This window comes from Xiphophorus hellerii, chromosome 16, assembly GCF_003331165.1.
Source record: "Xiphophorus hellerii strain 12219 chromosome 16, Xiphophorus_hellerii-4.1, whole genome shotgun sequence".
Taxonomy (NCBI): Eukaryota; Metazoa; Chordata; class Actinopteri; order Cyprinodontiformes; family Poeciliidae; genus Xiphophorus; species Xiphophorus hellerii.
In genome coordinates, this window is record NC_045687.1 from 16514038 (window position 1) to 16528149 (window position 14112).

Consider the following 14112-nt stretch of genomic DNA (forward strand, 5'->3'; position numbering starts at 1 on the left):
TAATGGGTATGCTATGTAAATACAATGAGAACACAGATCATTATTACCATTACTTTTATTTCCTCGTCTTTTTTCCGGTTCGAATGACGTAATAGGTGTGCGACGACGAGAAAGTTGTCTGTAGTCAGACGAAGGATGTCAACAAGTTTAAAACAGGCTTTAAAATCTCACTTTGGCTTCGACGGCTTTAGGTCTAAGCTTCAGGAAGATGTTGTTAACGCTGTCGTTAGAGGTAAGTCAAAAAACAGTGTGGTTAATTCACATTTTCTTCTCAGTCTTTGTCGTCTTTCTGCCCTAGCAGCAGAGTAGCAGACGTGCTATCCCATTCAGTGCATGTAACATTTGAAGCAGGCTACGAAAGGAAGTCAAACTGTCTTTCATTGTTAAAAAATGTGACTTTTTTTTTGTCTTGTTTTAGGTCAGAGGGATGTGTTCGTGTGCATGCCAACCGGAGCAGGGAAGTCTCTGTGCTATCAGCTGCCTGCAGTGCTGGCTGAGGGTATTACTCTGGTTATATCCCCGCTAATCGCTCTCATTCAGGTCAGACTCTTCCCTCTCCTCATACTGACTCTGCAGAGCAATCTGTCGAAGCTCTGTTGTTCACAATCACAAAAAAACAAAAGAAAATCTCAACAGGTTTCTGTAAATGCTAACGCACAACACAAACGATACTGCAGAAAGTTATTGCTGTTGTGCTTTCTGAAATGCCTCTTTAAGAGGAAGAATAGAATGTGATCATATACAGAGCCTTGCTGGTCACCTTTTTGATTAACTATCTACAATATAACATCTACTTCTACCCAATAAAAGTTTACTAAGGTAGAGTTTAATTGTGTATTTTATTGCATGTGCAATGATTTTGGTAGGTTGATAGTTCAATCCTTTTATCCTTATGAAATTCTGTTTTCTTAGATTTTCTGTTATTATGTCAGCGCATTGGTTCAACTTTTTCTGTAAAGCCTCTCAAACTTGAATATTCTTGTTAAAATAACTAGCTTTTTGATATTGAAAAATACAATTTAAAGGATGTTTTTTCTATTAAAAAAAACAGTCAGTTTTCTTTAGTAGAAATCACATTTTGACAAGACAGTACCCACTTTAGCTGATATAGTTCTTCAAAGTTATTAGATTGTCCACAGATTTTCTTAGATTTCCTCCAATGACAACCAGGTCATTCAATTAACTAACAAAGTTAGCTCATCTTTTTCAATTTTAAGATAATCGCAGATTAAATTGACAGTATCGATGTGGGGTTTTGCTTCACCTTACACACTGCTGATATTTTATTTGAACTGCATGATATTCTCCAGGACCAAGTGGATCACCTGAAGGAGCTCAACATCGCTGCCTGCTCCATCAACTCCAAGCTTCCGGTGGGCGAGCGCCGTCTGATCCTGGCTGATCTGAGGAGCAAGCGGCCCAAACTGAAGCTACTCTACATCACTCCAGAGATGGTGGCCTCGCCCTCTTTCCAGCCCTGCCTGACGGACCTGTGTTCCCGCGGCCTGCTGTCCTACCTGGCTGTGGACGAGGCTCACTGCGTCTCCCAGTGGGGCCACGATTTTAGGCCAGACTATCTCAAACTGGGTGAGCTGCGGGCTCGCATACCAGGAGTTCCCTGTTTGGCGCTGACGGCAACAGCTCCCAAGAACGTTCAAGAAGACATTGTTCAGTCGCTTAAGCTGCGCTGTCCGATGTCTTTCGTCACGCCTGTCTTCCGCAGCAACCTTCATTATGACGTGATCTTCAGGGATCTGCTGCCGAACCCTTATGCTCACCTCCATGCCTTCATCAAAAAAGCTCTGGCTATGGACAGTGGAGCTGCTGGACAGGTTTGTAAAATAGAACTTTGAGTGATTATATTAACATACTGCACAAGCCTGGTGTTATTTACCACAATGGAAATGATATGACGCATCTTTGGAGTCTTTTGGTTCACGTTGCGCCTTTATGTCTCCCACTTAGAAAATAGAAATGCTCAGTTTGAAACTTGTTTCGAATATTCTTATTTAATAAAGAGAGACACGCTGAATCAATCAGAGAAATGCGCATTTGCCTTTTAGTTATTTTATTACAAAGCAAAATGAACAGTGATTCTCAGAGATCAAGCTAGAGAGAGAAGTGAAACTTAAAACCATTCAATTCAATTTAATATGTTAATATGTTTTCAGTCACGTACACACAGTACTTCCTGCTCAGCTACCTCTTCTTAGGGAGTTTTTCCCTCATGCTTATAACAAAGAAATCTCAGTTTGCTCATCTCCGGGTCTGCAGCTGTGGCCTTGCTTGTTATCAGTTCCGTTTCTACCAGAAAATAAGCCAAAGTTTTTAATTTGTCACAAGCTCTTAAAGTCTTGATCGGTGAAGACAGAAAACTCTCTAAAGCTTTTTAGCAGAAATGGACAGATGTAATATTTTTTGCCCCCCATCCATGAGAATCATTTTCCTCGCTCAGCTTTTATTGCTTTAACTCTGCTGTCCAGAGTTAAAGCAATAGTATGCCACAGCTCCTAATTTATTTCCTGTCTATATGTATTTAAATCAGATACAAATTAGTCAAGTCATACATAATGAGTTTTGTTGTTTTCTTTTACACCGTTTGTTTTCAGGGCTGTGGGATTGTTTACTGTCGAACTCGGGATGGCTGTGAAACGGTTGCTTATCAGCTGAACAAGCTCGGAGTCGTAGCAAAGGCTTATCACGCAGGTAGGATGTTTAAATGTGTCCGAGGTTTTTAAACCCCACATGCATTCTGGGTTTCAAGTGACAAGACTCAGGTTTTTTGTAGGTATGAAGGCAGTAGATCGCACAGAGGCGCAGAACGAGTGGATGCAGGGGAAGGTGCTGGTTATTGTTGCAACCATCAGCTTTGGCATGGGAGTGGACAAAGCCAACGTCAGGTAAGGGAGCAAATATCCTCCTTCTGTTTTTCCCGTTCTCTTATTTTTTATTTTTACACACATGCTGATGTTATTGCAGATTTGTTGCACATTGGAACCTGGCAAAGTCTCTGGCGGGTTTCTACCAAGAGTCCGGACGAGCAGGTAGAGACGGTCTGCCCTCGTTGTGTCGCACATATTATAGTCGGAAGGATAAGGATCAGCTAAACTTCCTCATTCGGCAGGAAGTCACCCGGAGACAGGTCGGATTAGCAGCAGAAGAGCTTTAGGAGGATGAAATGTTATCACCAAAACATTTGCCTGAAGGTTTCTTTAATTTCCTTTAGGAGAAACGAGGCTCTTTTAAGGAAACTGACAAAGCAGCTCTCACGGATTTGGAAGCCATGGTTTTGTTTTGTGAGCATGAAGGGTAAGAGAAGTATTCGACGCACACATCCTTTAGAAATAACTTTTATTGTATAAAAATCACTTCACTACATTACGATGCAGTTAAAATCTCACATCAGTATACTTGAGCTCATTTAACAGTTTCAGATATGAACATTATTCCCTTCTTTGAATATCCAATTTTCTATTTCTGAACAGCAGGGGGCAGACTTGGCCTCCTATTCCCTGCTTTCAATGAACACTTTAAAGGCAAATTTATTTTACAGGCAAATCGCCTAAAAGTCTCAGAAATATGAAGCACAGTTAAATTTACAGTCGTTATTTTTTACACCACTGATTATTGAGAGTAGCAGATGTCATGTCCGTGATAGTTCTAGTACAAAATGAGTTCAGCAGTGTTTAGGTTTAATTGTGTAACTTTTTTTTGTCAAAAATGTTTCCTCAGCACAGATCTTATAAATTCCTCCATAGAGTGTTTTGTTTGTGCTCTAATCTGTCACTTTCAGAAGACATTTCTCCTGGTTTCCTCTTCCTCACTGGAAAAATCTCCACATAAATCTTCACTTTATGAGCTATAATTGGAACGAGAGACTTTGCTATCTGATCCTTAAGCAGCTTTCAGCTGTGTTCCTGTGTTGTGCTTCCTTTTTTCCTCTCTCTCACTTTTTTACGTTTCTCAATTCAAACATTGAAATGATTCTATTTTAATTTAAATCCTGAAAACAACTAAAAAAAAAAGTTGGGGGGGGAAAAAAAAAATTAAACCTGTTTTCCTAATGGTGTATCCCAACATGCAATTATTTACTTGCTTATAAAATTAAAACATCAACTTTCCATTCTAATATTCCTCACAGAGGTATGATACAAGGTCATCATTCTCAAACATATATGGCTTTCCGCTTATCTAACACTGAGCAGCTTGTTGTTTTTTAAAGACCTGTAAGCCTGTTCGGTGCTGCGTATTTGTTTATAACTCAGTTGTTTCCGGCCCTGCCTTCTCCTCATGGTAGATGAGCTGTTGTTGCTCCGCATGGAGGGATGCTCCAAAGGAATGCTGCTTCTCCTGAAGGCCTGGCAGCATTAACCGGTGTGCTTTGTTAGTCTAGAACGCAATCCAAGAGTTTGTTTTGTTGTGTTGTGGCACCGTCTCCTTTCCTGTGCACACGTTGTGCAGCTTATGTCTGAAACCCAGGCAGGATTTCTAAGCACTGTGGTGAGCAGATCGGCAGGAAAAACCTGTCGGAAAGTGAAAATGTTCCCTTAGACGTCGAGCTCGTCTTGTTTGGACTTACAGCAGCAGCAGCAGTGGCTCACGCAGGTGAGCACCATCATGAGAATCACCATAACTGTTGGAAAGTTATGTATTTTAGTTTGTTTTTTTAAATTCCAAGAAATGTGTTTTTTTTTGTTGTTGTTTTTTTAAAATGAGGCATGACTCACAGATGAAGATTAGGAGGATGAAGAAGCCTCCCAGCTCCAGAGGGTGGGCACTGGGCAGGCTTTGAAGCTTGAGCAGGACATTGTTCAGGAGACCCACTGTCTCCTCTCTGGCATCCATCCTGCTGAGGACAAAGGGCATATCTGAGTCACATTAGTGTGCGTCTGCTGTCAGTTTCTGTACACTAAGGAAAAGGGAACCCGGGAGTTTTACTGCCTGTGTGTCTGAACGTGAATCTACTTCTAAAACAACACTGTGCAGATTTAAGCCCAAATGTAACCTGCAACAATAATCATACTCATTGAACTTTTTTACTATTTTGTCGTCTTGCATGTCAGCGGTGTGATGGAGCAACACCAATTGGTTCGTCTCTCATAAGTGGCAGAACCATAAGAAAGCTGTTTGGGGGGCGTGCCGTGGTGGCGTAGTGGTTGGCGCGACCCGTATTTGGAGGCCTTGAGTCCTCGACGCGGCCGTCACGGGTTCGACTCCCGGACCCGACGACATTTGCCGCATGTCTTCCCCCCTCTCTCCTTCCCCGTTTCCTGTCAGCCTACTGTCATATAAGGCACACTAGAGCCCACAAAAGACCCACTGGAGGGGTAAAAAAAAAAGAAAGCTGTTTGTTTTTATGTAACCACTTTTACTCTGATACCTCCAATTAAAATCCAGTGCAACCAGTTGCCTTCAGAAGTTGCCTAGATAGTTATATGAAGGGTACTGAAACTTTTGCTCAAGCTGTAAACATTTATTTGATCAATTATTACCACAGATAGCTTCTTAAAAGATTTAGACTTAGACTTGAACTAGGCTATTCTAATGCATGCATGCATTCCTTGTAGTTTTGGCTGAATGTTTGGTTTTGTTCAGCTGGAAGGTGAAACTCCACCCCAGTGGTGTGGGTGTTTAGAAGACATTGTGTGCTCTGGTTTTGTTTAGAGTAACACAAATACTTGTTTAACTTTTCAGATTTTTATGCAAAGGACATTTTTAGGAGCCATGCATCAGGTGCAGTTGCGCTCTGCTTTTGACGCAAAATTAAAAGAAATAAACAAATAAAATCAAGCTTGTTGTTGTAATGTCAGAACACACTGAGAGATTCAAGAGTTGGGAATACTTTTGTAAAATGCTTTAACTATAAGTGTAGTCTTTTCTGCCTTGAAGTTTCACACTGTAATGAGCATAATGGGAGGTGGAAACTGATTCCAGTTGTTTACTGTTGACGGTGCTGCCGTGTTCTTGCTGAATTACTCACATGGGTGTGACGCTCTATTTCCTTTTGTGATTGCAGATTTACATTACAATTTAAACAAAACTCTACAATTATTAAACTTACATGTATCGAAGAGCCTTAGCTGACTGTTTTCATGGCTAGGGACGCGTGATCATTGAAAACACTGAGAACATATGTTTGTGCACTGAGAAGCACAAACATATGTTTCTCTGGACAGCATGTACCAAATATAATCAGAAACAGCTCTGAGCAGAGCTATCCGCATGAGTTTACTGTAATTTTAGACTTTTTACTTAAATTTTTTTTTAATACATTGAAACTAAGAGAGGAGTCAGATTTGTTAGTTTCACTCCAAACTTTTACAGACTGGATGAACTTTTTTTCTGTTTCAGGTTAAAACGCAAGTACCAGGACAGTTTATTTGCTTTTTCCAACAAAAAAGGATGCAGGATGCTTTTGCCAATTGGGGTAGCACCACAATAATGGGTCTATAAATCTCAGATGGATTTATTTCACTTGGAAACAACCTTTATGTACAAGATACTGCTGTAAATCAGTGATTTCCATGTAATTTGATGCATGCTGCTCTGACTTTCTAGCATATGTTTACAATTAAATACTTATTTTTAAGACATTCTTCGAACTTTTTCACAGCTGTCGCTATTTTTAAGTCATATTAGTGCTGAGAAGGACTGAAAGACACCTACCTGTGAGAGTCTCAGCAGTTTTCCCACAATTAGTCAAGCCCACACTGAGTGTCAGAAGTTCCTGAGCCAACAGAAGAGGAGGAGGACAGGGTGGAGACCGTGTGAGCATGCTACAGTGTGTTCCCAGGGGCAGTTCCCCTGCAGAGGGTTTTGTTTGGCAGAACTAGTTAGTTGGTGTTGTGTGACGCTGCTGCAGGTCCTAAGGTAGGACAGAAAGTCATCTTTTACCTTTGCTCTTGAGTTCTTCCTTTTGCTGTCCCGCCTAGCTCAGAAGCTGCAGTTTTCTATTTGACAGTCCTGTCTGGGAGGGACTGCTGCTTTACACCTAGAGCTGCCCTCTGGTTTACTCCTCTGCCTGCTTTGCTTAAGCTTCCCTGTTCACACAAAAGGAAGTGGCAGCGTTCCCATTTCCAGCGTTGGGGTTGATGCGGCTGATTCCCAAACGGGCTCTACGGCTGCGAGGATGTGTGGATGTTAGCGGTTATGTAACCGCGGTTCCAAAGCGAGACTGTCTGGTGTTTTTTCTAACAAACTTTATAATCTGAATTTTATAAGGACATTTTGTGAAAGTGAGTTTTGTGACAAACTCATATTTTTTCTTTAAGAAAAGACAATAATTCTTGACTGACCTCATAACACAAGCATTGATTCTAAATATGTGATGGTTACACAATAGCTGATGATCAATAAGGCTCTACTGGATAATGCAGGGTCATTAGCTGGACCTCTTTCTCTCATCTTTTATCCTCTCATCCAGTGATGCAAACGATTCATAGACTTACGGTTAATTGTCGATTAATGGTTTATTAGATTAAAATTGGTTCCAATCGACTCCCTAGTAACGACCACTTAAGCCTTCTCTATGTGTTATAATTTGGACTTCATCCAGATGAGGGCGCCTCTGGTCATCCGTAAGTGGATTTAGTGGATACAGAAACAAAGATGGCGGGACCATAACAGAATGGGAAAGAGAAACGGTCCAAACAGAGTCTGGTTTAGGATGCAAAATGCACTTTATGTGGTTCTGTTTAGAAATATGAACCCTTGACATTTTTATTTATTTTATTTAATAAAATAAATTATTTTATTGTGCTTATTTATATTTTATATTTATATTTTAATATAAATATCCAGTGCTTATTTATATTTGATCCTTTTTATCTTTTATTTTTCGGTTCAGCAGCTAGATGTTCCTGTTTATTTTTTTTATAAATATAAAGTTCAATAACATGAGAAAACAGCAATTTATTCAGCATTTAATACAGCTGACACTTACTAATGTTAAAATGTAATTTATAGATAGATAGATAGATAGATAGATGTATTTATTTAAATTAAGCATATTATGAAAAATGTAGCAGTTCATGTTATGTAAATACGGTCAACCCTGTTTATACGAGAGAAAACTCAGGCTTTTAGGAAAATTGCTGGTCAATTGAAAAGATCCGTCAACTTTAGATTATTAGCTCATTAATCGTTATCTTGCGTCCTTATTCTCATCAGATGTCGCCATGCCAACATCTCCAAGTTTTTTGGGGACAAGACGCCGAAGTGCGCGGGTGCCTGCGACTTCTGCCTCAATCCCAAAGTGGTGCGGGCCCAGCTGGAGCAAGCGGCCGCTCTCAGCACCAAGACCGCAGAGGGCCAGAGTGGACAGCCCAAAGGGCCGTTCGGGTACCTGCCGGAGCAATATGAAGGAGGAAAGAAGGGCTACGGCTTCGAAAGGCAGGGCAAACTCTTGTTACGCTTTCTGAAATGCAGTTTTAATGCGACTTGGTGTGAGGTAATGATGATGATGATGCTGCATTCTACCTCTGCAGGTACGATGAAGGGGAGGAAGGAAATGCTGAAGAGGAGACCAAAAAGAGGAAGAAAGAGTTTTCTGACCTCTTCAAGAAGCAGATGAATCTACGAAAGGTGACTTTTAATATTTATTCAACAATTTGATGCCTAGCTGATCACATCACAGTTAGACTTTTTCTTCCTAAATGGGATTTTTTAAATGTATTTTTAAACATTAAAAATGCATAGAACAAAATATGCCCCAACGCATTTCCTACCTCCCCCCTATTAGTTTCAATCAACATTTGCTGAATTTTGGAGCTTCTCTACCATTTGTATGCAAGCTGTTAGCAGCAAAGACTGACCATTCCTGTTGGAGCCCGTCTTGTGAAATCACTCCCACATGTTGGAGAAAGCTGGCACAACGTTTGAGTCAAACTGCTCTAAGCGGCGGCCAGCCAAACCCTTTACAGAACAACATAACACAGGAATGTCAAAGATGGTGAAAGAAAAAGGAGCCGAATAAAAACGTAAACCCCTTTCTGACAGTGCAGTCCAATAGAAAAACGACTATTACAGCATCGTTTTCACACGGCGTGGTTAAAAGACGTGTCGGTGTGAAAATGCTAACTCATGTCGATGCTCGTGTGTCTTCAGGGCTCTGACGGCCTGAGGAAGGACTTTGTTCCACCAGGTACCGCCAACAGTGGAATAAGACACAGAGATGAGTAGAGAGGTTTATTGGTGGAGTAACAAGTCGTTCCTGTTGTGCAGATGCTGACTGTCCGCTCAGAGAGGCCAGCAGCCAGAGGATCCCCAGGCTCACGGTGAAGGTACATGACAGAACTGGAACACATTCCTCGCCTGCCTTCATTAGCGAACGCTCGTTAACTCGCAGGCAAGGCGCCGGTTAGCAGATGCCTGTCCAGCCGCAGTAAAATGTGTAGACTTTATTTGAAATGCATTTTTCCCACATGTGTCCACCATGTACAGTAGTTGCTCTTTTGATACAAGAATGTGAAATCTATATTTTTATTTAGGTATTACCTCACAACGGACGTTCATTTCATATGAACAGATTAAGATATGAAGTTTAATAAAGAGGTTTCCAGGGTTAATCAAAAAGTATGGAAAAGTTAAATTCCTTCCTCTATAAAAAAAAAAGTCTACAGTAAATAAAAGGTGAATTTTTGTTTTTACATTTTAAAAACATGCCACAAAGCAGCCTGAGAACTGTAATAAATAAATGTTGACATAGCAAATGTAAAAAATTAATTTAGTAAACTTGATTCTCGTTTCAGACCAGAGAGCATTGCCTGTACCGCCTGCGAGATGCTCTGCGTGACCACCAGGGGTCAGAAGACATATTCAGGTCAGAGGATTCAGATGTTCTCAACAACCGTTCAGCCGAAACCCGATAGAGTGAAATAAATAACAGTCTTCCTTTATTTCCTTTCTGTCGCTCAGCTGCAGCAGTCTGATGTCAGCGGTGGATTTAGAGCACGAGGTCTTCAATAGCTGCAAAACCTCCAACTTGTACAAAGCTGCCATCTTGAAGAAGGTAGATTGAAAATGTCTGCGCCACAATATGAGCGATTTAAAAAAAAATAAATAAAACCGGGCATGTTTTCTGTTTAACTCATCTGTTGTCCTGAAGGTGTCGGAGATTACAAAATCAGCACCTCGGACAGAAGAAGGCAGCAGCAACGACTCCAGAGAAACGGAGACGAAGCATAAAGCCGATGGAAATTCCTCGTGTTTATACCCAGAGGAGCTGCAGGGCTTCACCTCGGCCTCTCAGATCTACTCGGTACGAGTGGCTTTTTACACAATCATCACAGAACATTGAGCACGATTTAATTCTCCTCCTTTTTGCTCCAGATGAAGCGGAAAAGAGTGGGAGCGGGCCAGAGGGGCTCCTCTAACTGCTTCCAGTCCGCCAAGGATCTCCTGAATCCCGTGTCTAGCAAAGTGACGGAGAACGGGGGCTTCATTGGCGACTCCTCCGTGGAGTCAGACGTCAAACGGATCAGGGTGAAAGAGTCGGAGACAGAGACGGCATCATCCGTCAGAACCGGAGCCGGAGCCGTCAGCCCGGCCAAAGCAGGCAGAGTCATGAGCAGGAAGCAGCAGAAGATGGCGGAAGCGGCGAAGAGTTCTCGCAACATCTCGCAGTACTTTGTGAAGAAGAAACCCGCGGAGGAGGAAGAGCTGCGCCCGGAGGAAGAGCTGCGCCCGGAGGCGGGCGGCTTGTCATCAGAGACTCCCAGTGAGGTTTATGAAGAGAACTCAAGGCAGGAGCTGCATTCCCTGCCGAGCGACCCTGCGCTTGTAGAGAGCGAGGATCTGATCCTGATAGAACCTAAAACGGAAGTCATCGTTTTGTCCGACGATGAAGAGCAGGACGCGGGAAGAGAAGCAACTATGACTCTGGTTGAAGACATTCCTCATGAGGATACGACTACTATCACAGCGTACTTTAACCTCAGTAAACATTTCTATCAAACTTTACTGGCAAAAGTCTTTTTTACAACCTTAACTACATTTTCACCATTTTCAGACCAAACCAACCTGAAGAAGAAGCGTCTTCTAGTCTACTTTTAGTTCAAGAGGTAGAGTGTCTTACAAAAATATTCATAACGCTTAAACTATTCCACCTTTTGTCTCATTATGGACACACACTTTAACATGCTTTATTGGAGATTATTGGTGCTCTCAGCTGTGAAGTGGATGGAAAATGATGCATGGTTTCACATTATTTCACCCATAAAAAAATCTGAAAAGTGTAACATGCATTTGATTTCAGCCCCCTTTTGCTTTGATACCTCTAAATAGAATCGACTGCCTTCAGAAATGACCTAACTGGTTATTCAAACTGTGTTTAATTTAACATCAGGAAAAATGCAGATGTTCTGTGAAAGCATCAGAGGTCCGTTAAAGAACAGATGTGAAGACAAGAAAAACGGCAGACACACCAGAAATAAAGTTATCTAAACAGTTTTTAATCACTCACTTCACAAAAAAAAAAACTAACTTAGATTATTGGATTTAAATACAGAATAACTCAGGAAAAAAATTAGCATGAAGAGGGACCAAGTTTTGAGACGTTTTGTGAATTTATGAGGGAGAACAAATTTAAACTCTGATGCATTGTGAAAAAAACCCCAACTAAAACAGCAAAGCAGAAGGTGATATGCCCAAGTCAAAGAAAAACTCACTTCTAGACCAATAGATTTTATCTGACATATAAAAAAAACTTATTTTAGCATAGTTGGTTAAGTAGAGAGCTATTTAGCCAACTATTATTGGTTAAATAGCTCACCCGTATTTAACCATTAATACCCAGTTTCCACTCGCATCATAGAGGCGGGCTAAGCAGAGGTTTCACCTACATTATTAATTACTCCTTTAGACAAAGATTTGTTTGTTTAGCAGGTCAATAATATGAAATATTCAGCCAGAGCTAAATATTCGTTTGTTAGAACGGCCTAGTCAAAGTCCATGAAGGACTTAAACTGCTTTTGCCGGAACAGGTTCCATTTCTCCTTCTGATTCTTAGTTATGCACTGCTTCGTGTTGGTCCATGATATAAAATCTCGCTCTTTGTGCAGGACTTGCGTTTTCGTTTAATTCTCGGCGATGAATGACAGCGCTGTGTGTTTGCAGGTTACAGACGAGGTGGAAACGGAGCAGAAGGAGACGTCTCCTGCGGCGAAGCGCAGCCGGACGCTGGGTTCTAGCAAAAGGAGAGTGACGTTCAACCCGGAGGTGCAGGAGAGGTCGCTGCCGCCGCCCGGTGACCCTGGTGAACCCGTGAAGGCCGTGACGCTGCAGGAAATGGCTAACATTGTGGTCCATTATCTCAACCCCTATTATACTCAGGGAAAGTTTGCTACTAAGGTGTGCAGAGTTGTATATTAGCAAATTAGAACTAAATTTAATATGTGTTTAATAAATGTATGAATGCTTTCACAGGTTCTGTTTAAGTCTTTTGCGCGATACTTGTCTCACCTTCTTACAGAGGGTAAAAGTTGTGAAAAAAGCCAAGGTAATTAAACACTTGGCACCATATGAAAATTTTTTTTGTTTGTTTTGTCAGTATAGTTACTTTTCAGTAACTATAACCTCTGTGTCTGCAGTTAAAGGTGAAGCTAAAGTTCTCATCAAGACGTTTTTCAGCAGAGTCCAGCGCTGCGAGAGCGAGGCCGACTGGGCGCACCTGAAGAGATCGCACAACTCCAAAGCCCCAGAGAGCAAGGACTGATGGGACATGCAGTCCTTTTCCTGTGTCAAAGTCTTCTTTATCAGTGCCTGTCTGGTTCCTGCTGTTGATTTCAGGCTTTTTATTCAAAAAGCTTAAAATGAAGGGCTTTTCCAGCTGCTTGCATGTCATGTCAACACATGAGCAATAAAACTGACAGTCTGTCGGTGTAATGATTAGACAAGTGCTCTTAATGTTTTAGCCCCCATGAGTCAAGTCATGTTTAAAATCTGTGCAAGATGTCCGAGTCCGCTTGGATCAGCAACACTACAGCCTGATCCTCAACTTGAATCCAAGAAGTCAACGGGATTTCTTTTCTTTGTGGCAAAAATAACACACACAGCTGTATTTAATTTATCTGGTTGAAGTGCTATCATAAGCAACAAAAGATGAATATGTTGAAAAGCCCTTCATGTCTGCTGTGAAGCACAGCGGAGGAGCCGTCATGCTGTGGGCCTGTTTGTTTTCTAAAGGAGCTGGGGATGGGAACCTTAGTCATTCAAACGCTTTAATATTTGAAATGCATGCTTGGCAGAAAACAGGAAGTGATACAGATCATATGGTCAGATGTGACACCTTGTAAGTCCATTTCAGTTCTCAGACCTAAATCCTCTGAAAAATCTGTGATGAGCTGAAAAGCAGAGAGGATTCTGGGTGATCAACTCAGACTGGGAGAAGAGGATCAAAGATCCCACCCTGTAAAATGTGGAAGTGCTAAGAGCTTTTCTAAGGAAAGATGTTTGACACACTCACTCTCATCTTCATTATGCATCAACGTCCTACTTTAACAGTTAAAAGCTTTCAGACTAAAATGCAGCAGAAAGAGTTTAATAAAACAGAGGTTCCCATTCTGAGGACCACGTGTTTACCAAATCACATAGCAGCCTTCAATGTGTTTTATTAAAAAAAAAAATAATAAAAGCTTCTGTTGTGTTTCTAAAATGCTTTTTAGTTTGTATTTTTCAGAATTTCCAAACATTGTGAGCATGTATGTGTCTGTATGATTAAAGTAGATGGGGATGAAGCCACTGCTGGATTTTTAAAACATGGGGAAAGCTGCAGCTCACTGTTGGGGCTAAAAATATATTTTAACAGTTTCCTCATGTTGTATTTGTCCTGCTGAAACAACTAAACGTGTGATTCCATAAAATCTGTTTCTTCTGTAAATAAAAGATTGTTTTACTTTTACTGTTGGTAATGGCAGAATGTGTGAACGAAAAGCAAGAAGATAAACATAGAGATTCATTCATGTTTATGATAAAATAAGCTAGAGGAAGTGTATGTCTCACATGGTGAAAAAAAAACATCTCCTGGTTTCTGATGTCTAAATTGAAGTTTATGGAAGCGGTTATGAACAAATCCAGTAAATATTGGTGTCTATACATCAGCTGCCAGCATTCGGG

General features: G+C 41.1%; 1 protein-coding gene and 1 long non-coding RNA gene across 5 annotated transcripts; one reads left to right on the forward strand and one right to left on the reverse strand.

Moving 5' to 3' along the window:
* Positions 1-71: 71 nt before the first annotated feature.
* Positions 72-13897, forward strand: recql5 (RecQ helicase-like 5). Its single transcript, XM_032587838.1, has 19 exons — positions 72-232; positions 419-540; positions 1311-1832; positions 2610-2706; positions 2789-2900; positions 2980-3142; positions 3227-3309; positions 8170-8391; positions 8487-8583; positions 9106-9142; positions 9223-9281; positions 9750-9820; positions 9916-10009; positions 10106-10258; positions 10330-10922; positions 11009-11060; positions 12115-12348; positions 12424-12496; positions 12588-13897. The coding sequence occupies exons 1-19, from the start codon at positions 136-138 to the stop codon at positions 12710-12712; spliced, it is 3006 nt and encodes a 1001-aa protein (XP_032443729.1). The 5' UTR covers positions 72-135; the 3' UTR covers positions 12713-13897.
* Positions 3335-7031, reverse strand: LOC116735762 (uncharacterized). 4 transcript variants are annotated; one of them, XR_004342424.1, is made up of 4 exons: positions 6895-7031; positions 6667-6804; positions 4728-4846; positions 3335-4633 (listed from the first exon to the last, which is right to left on the reverse strand). It is a non-coding gene; the product is annotated as an uncharacterized LOC116735762 (long non-coding RNA). The 4 variants fall into 4 exon arrangements; XR_004342422.1 differs by having other exon boundaries at positions 4728-4849; XR_004342425.1 differs by having other exon boundaries at positions 6667-6727; positions 6895-7024.
* Positions 13898-14112: the final 215 nt, after the last annotated feature.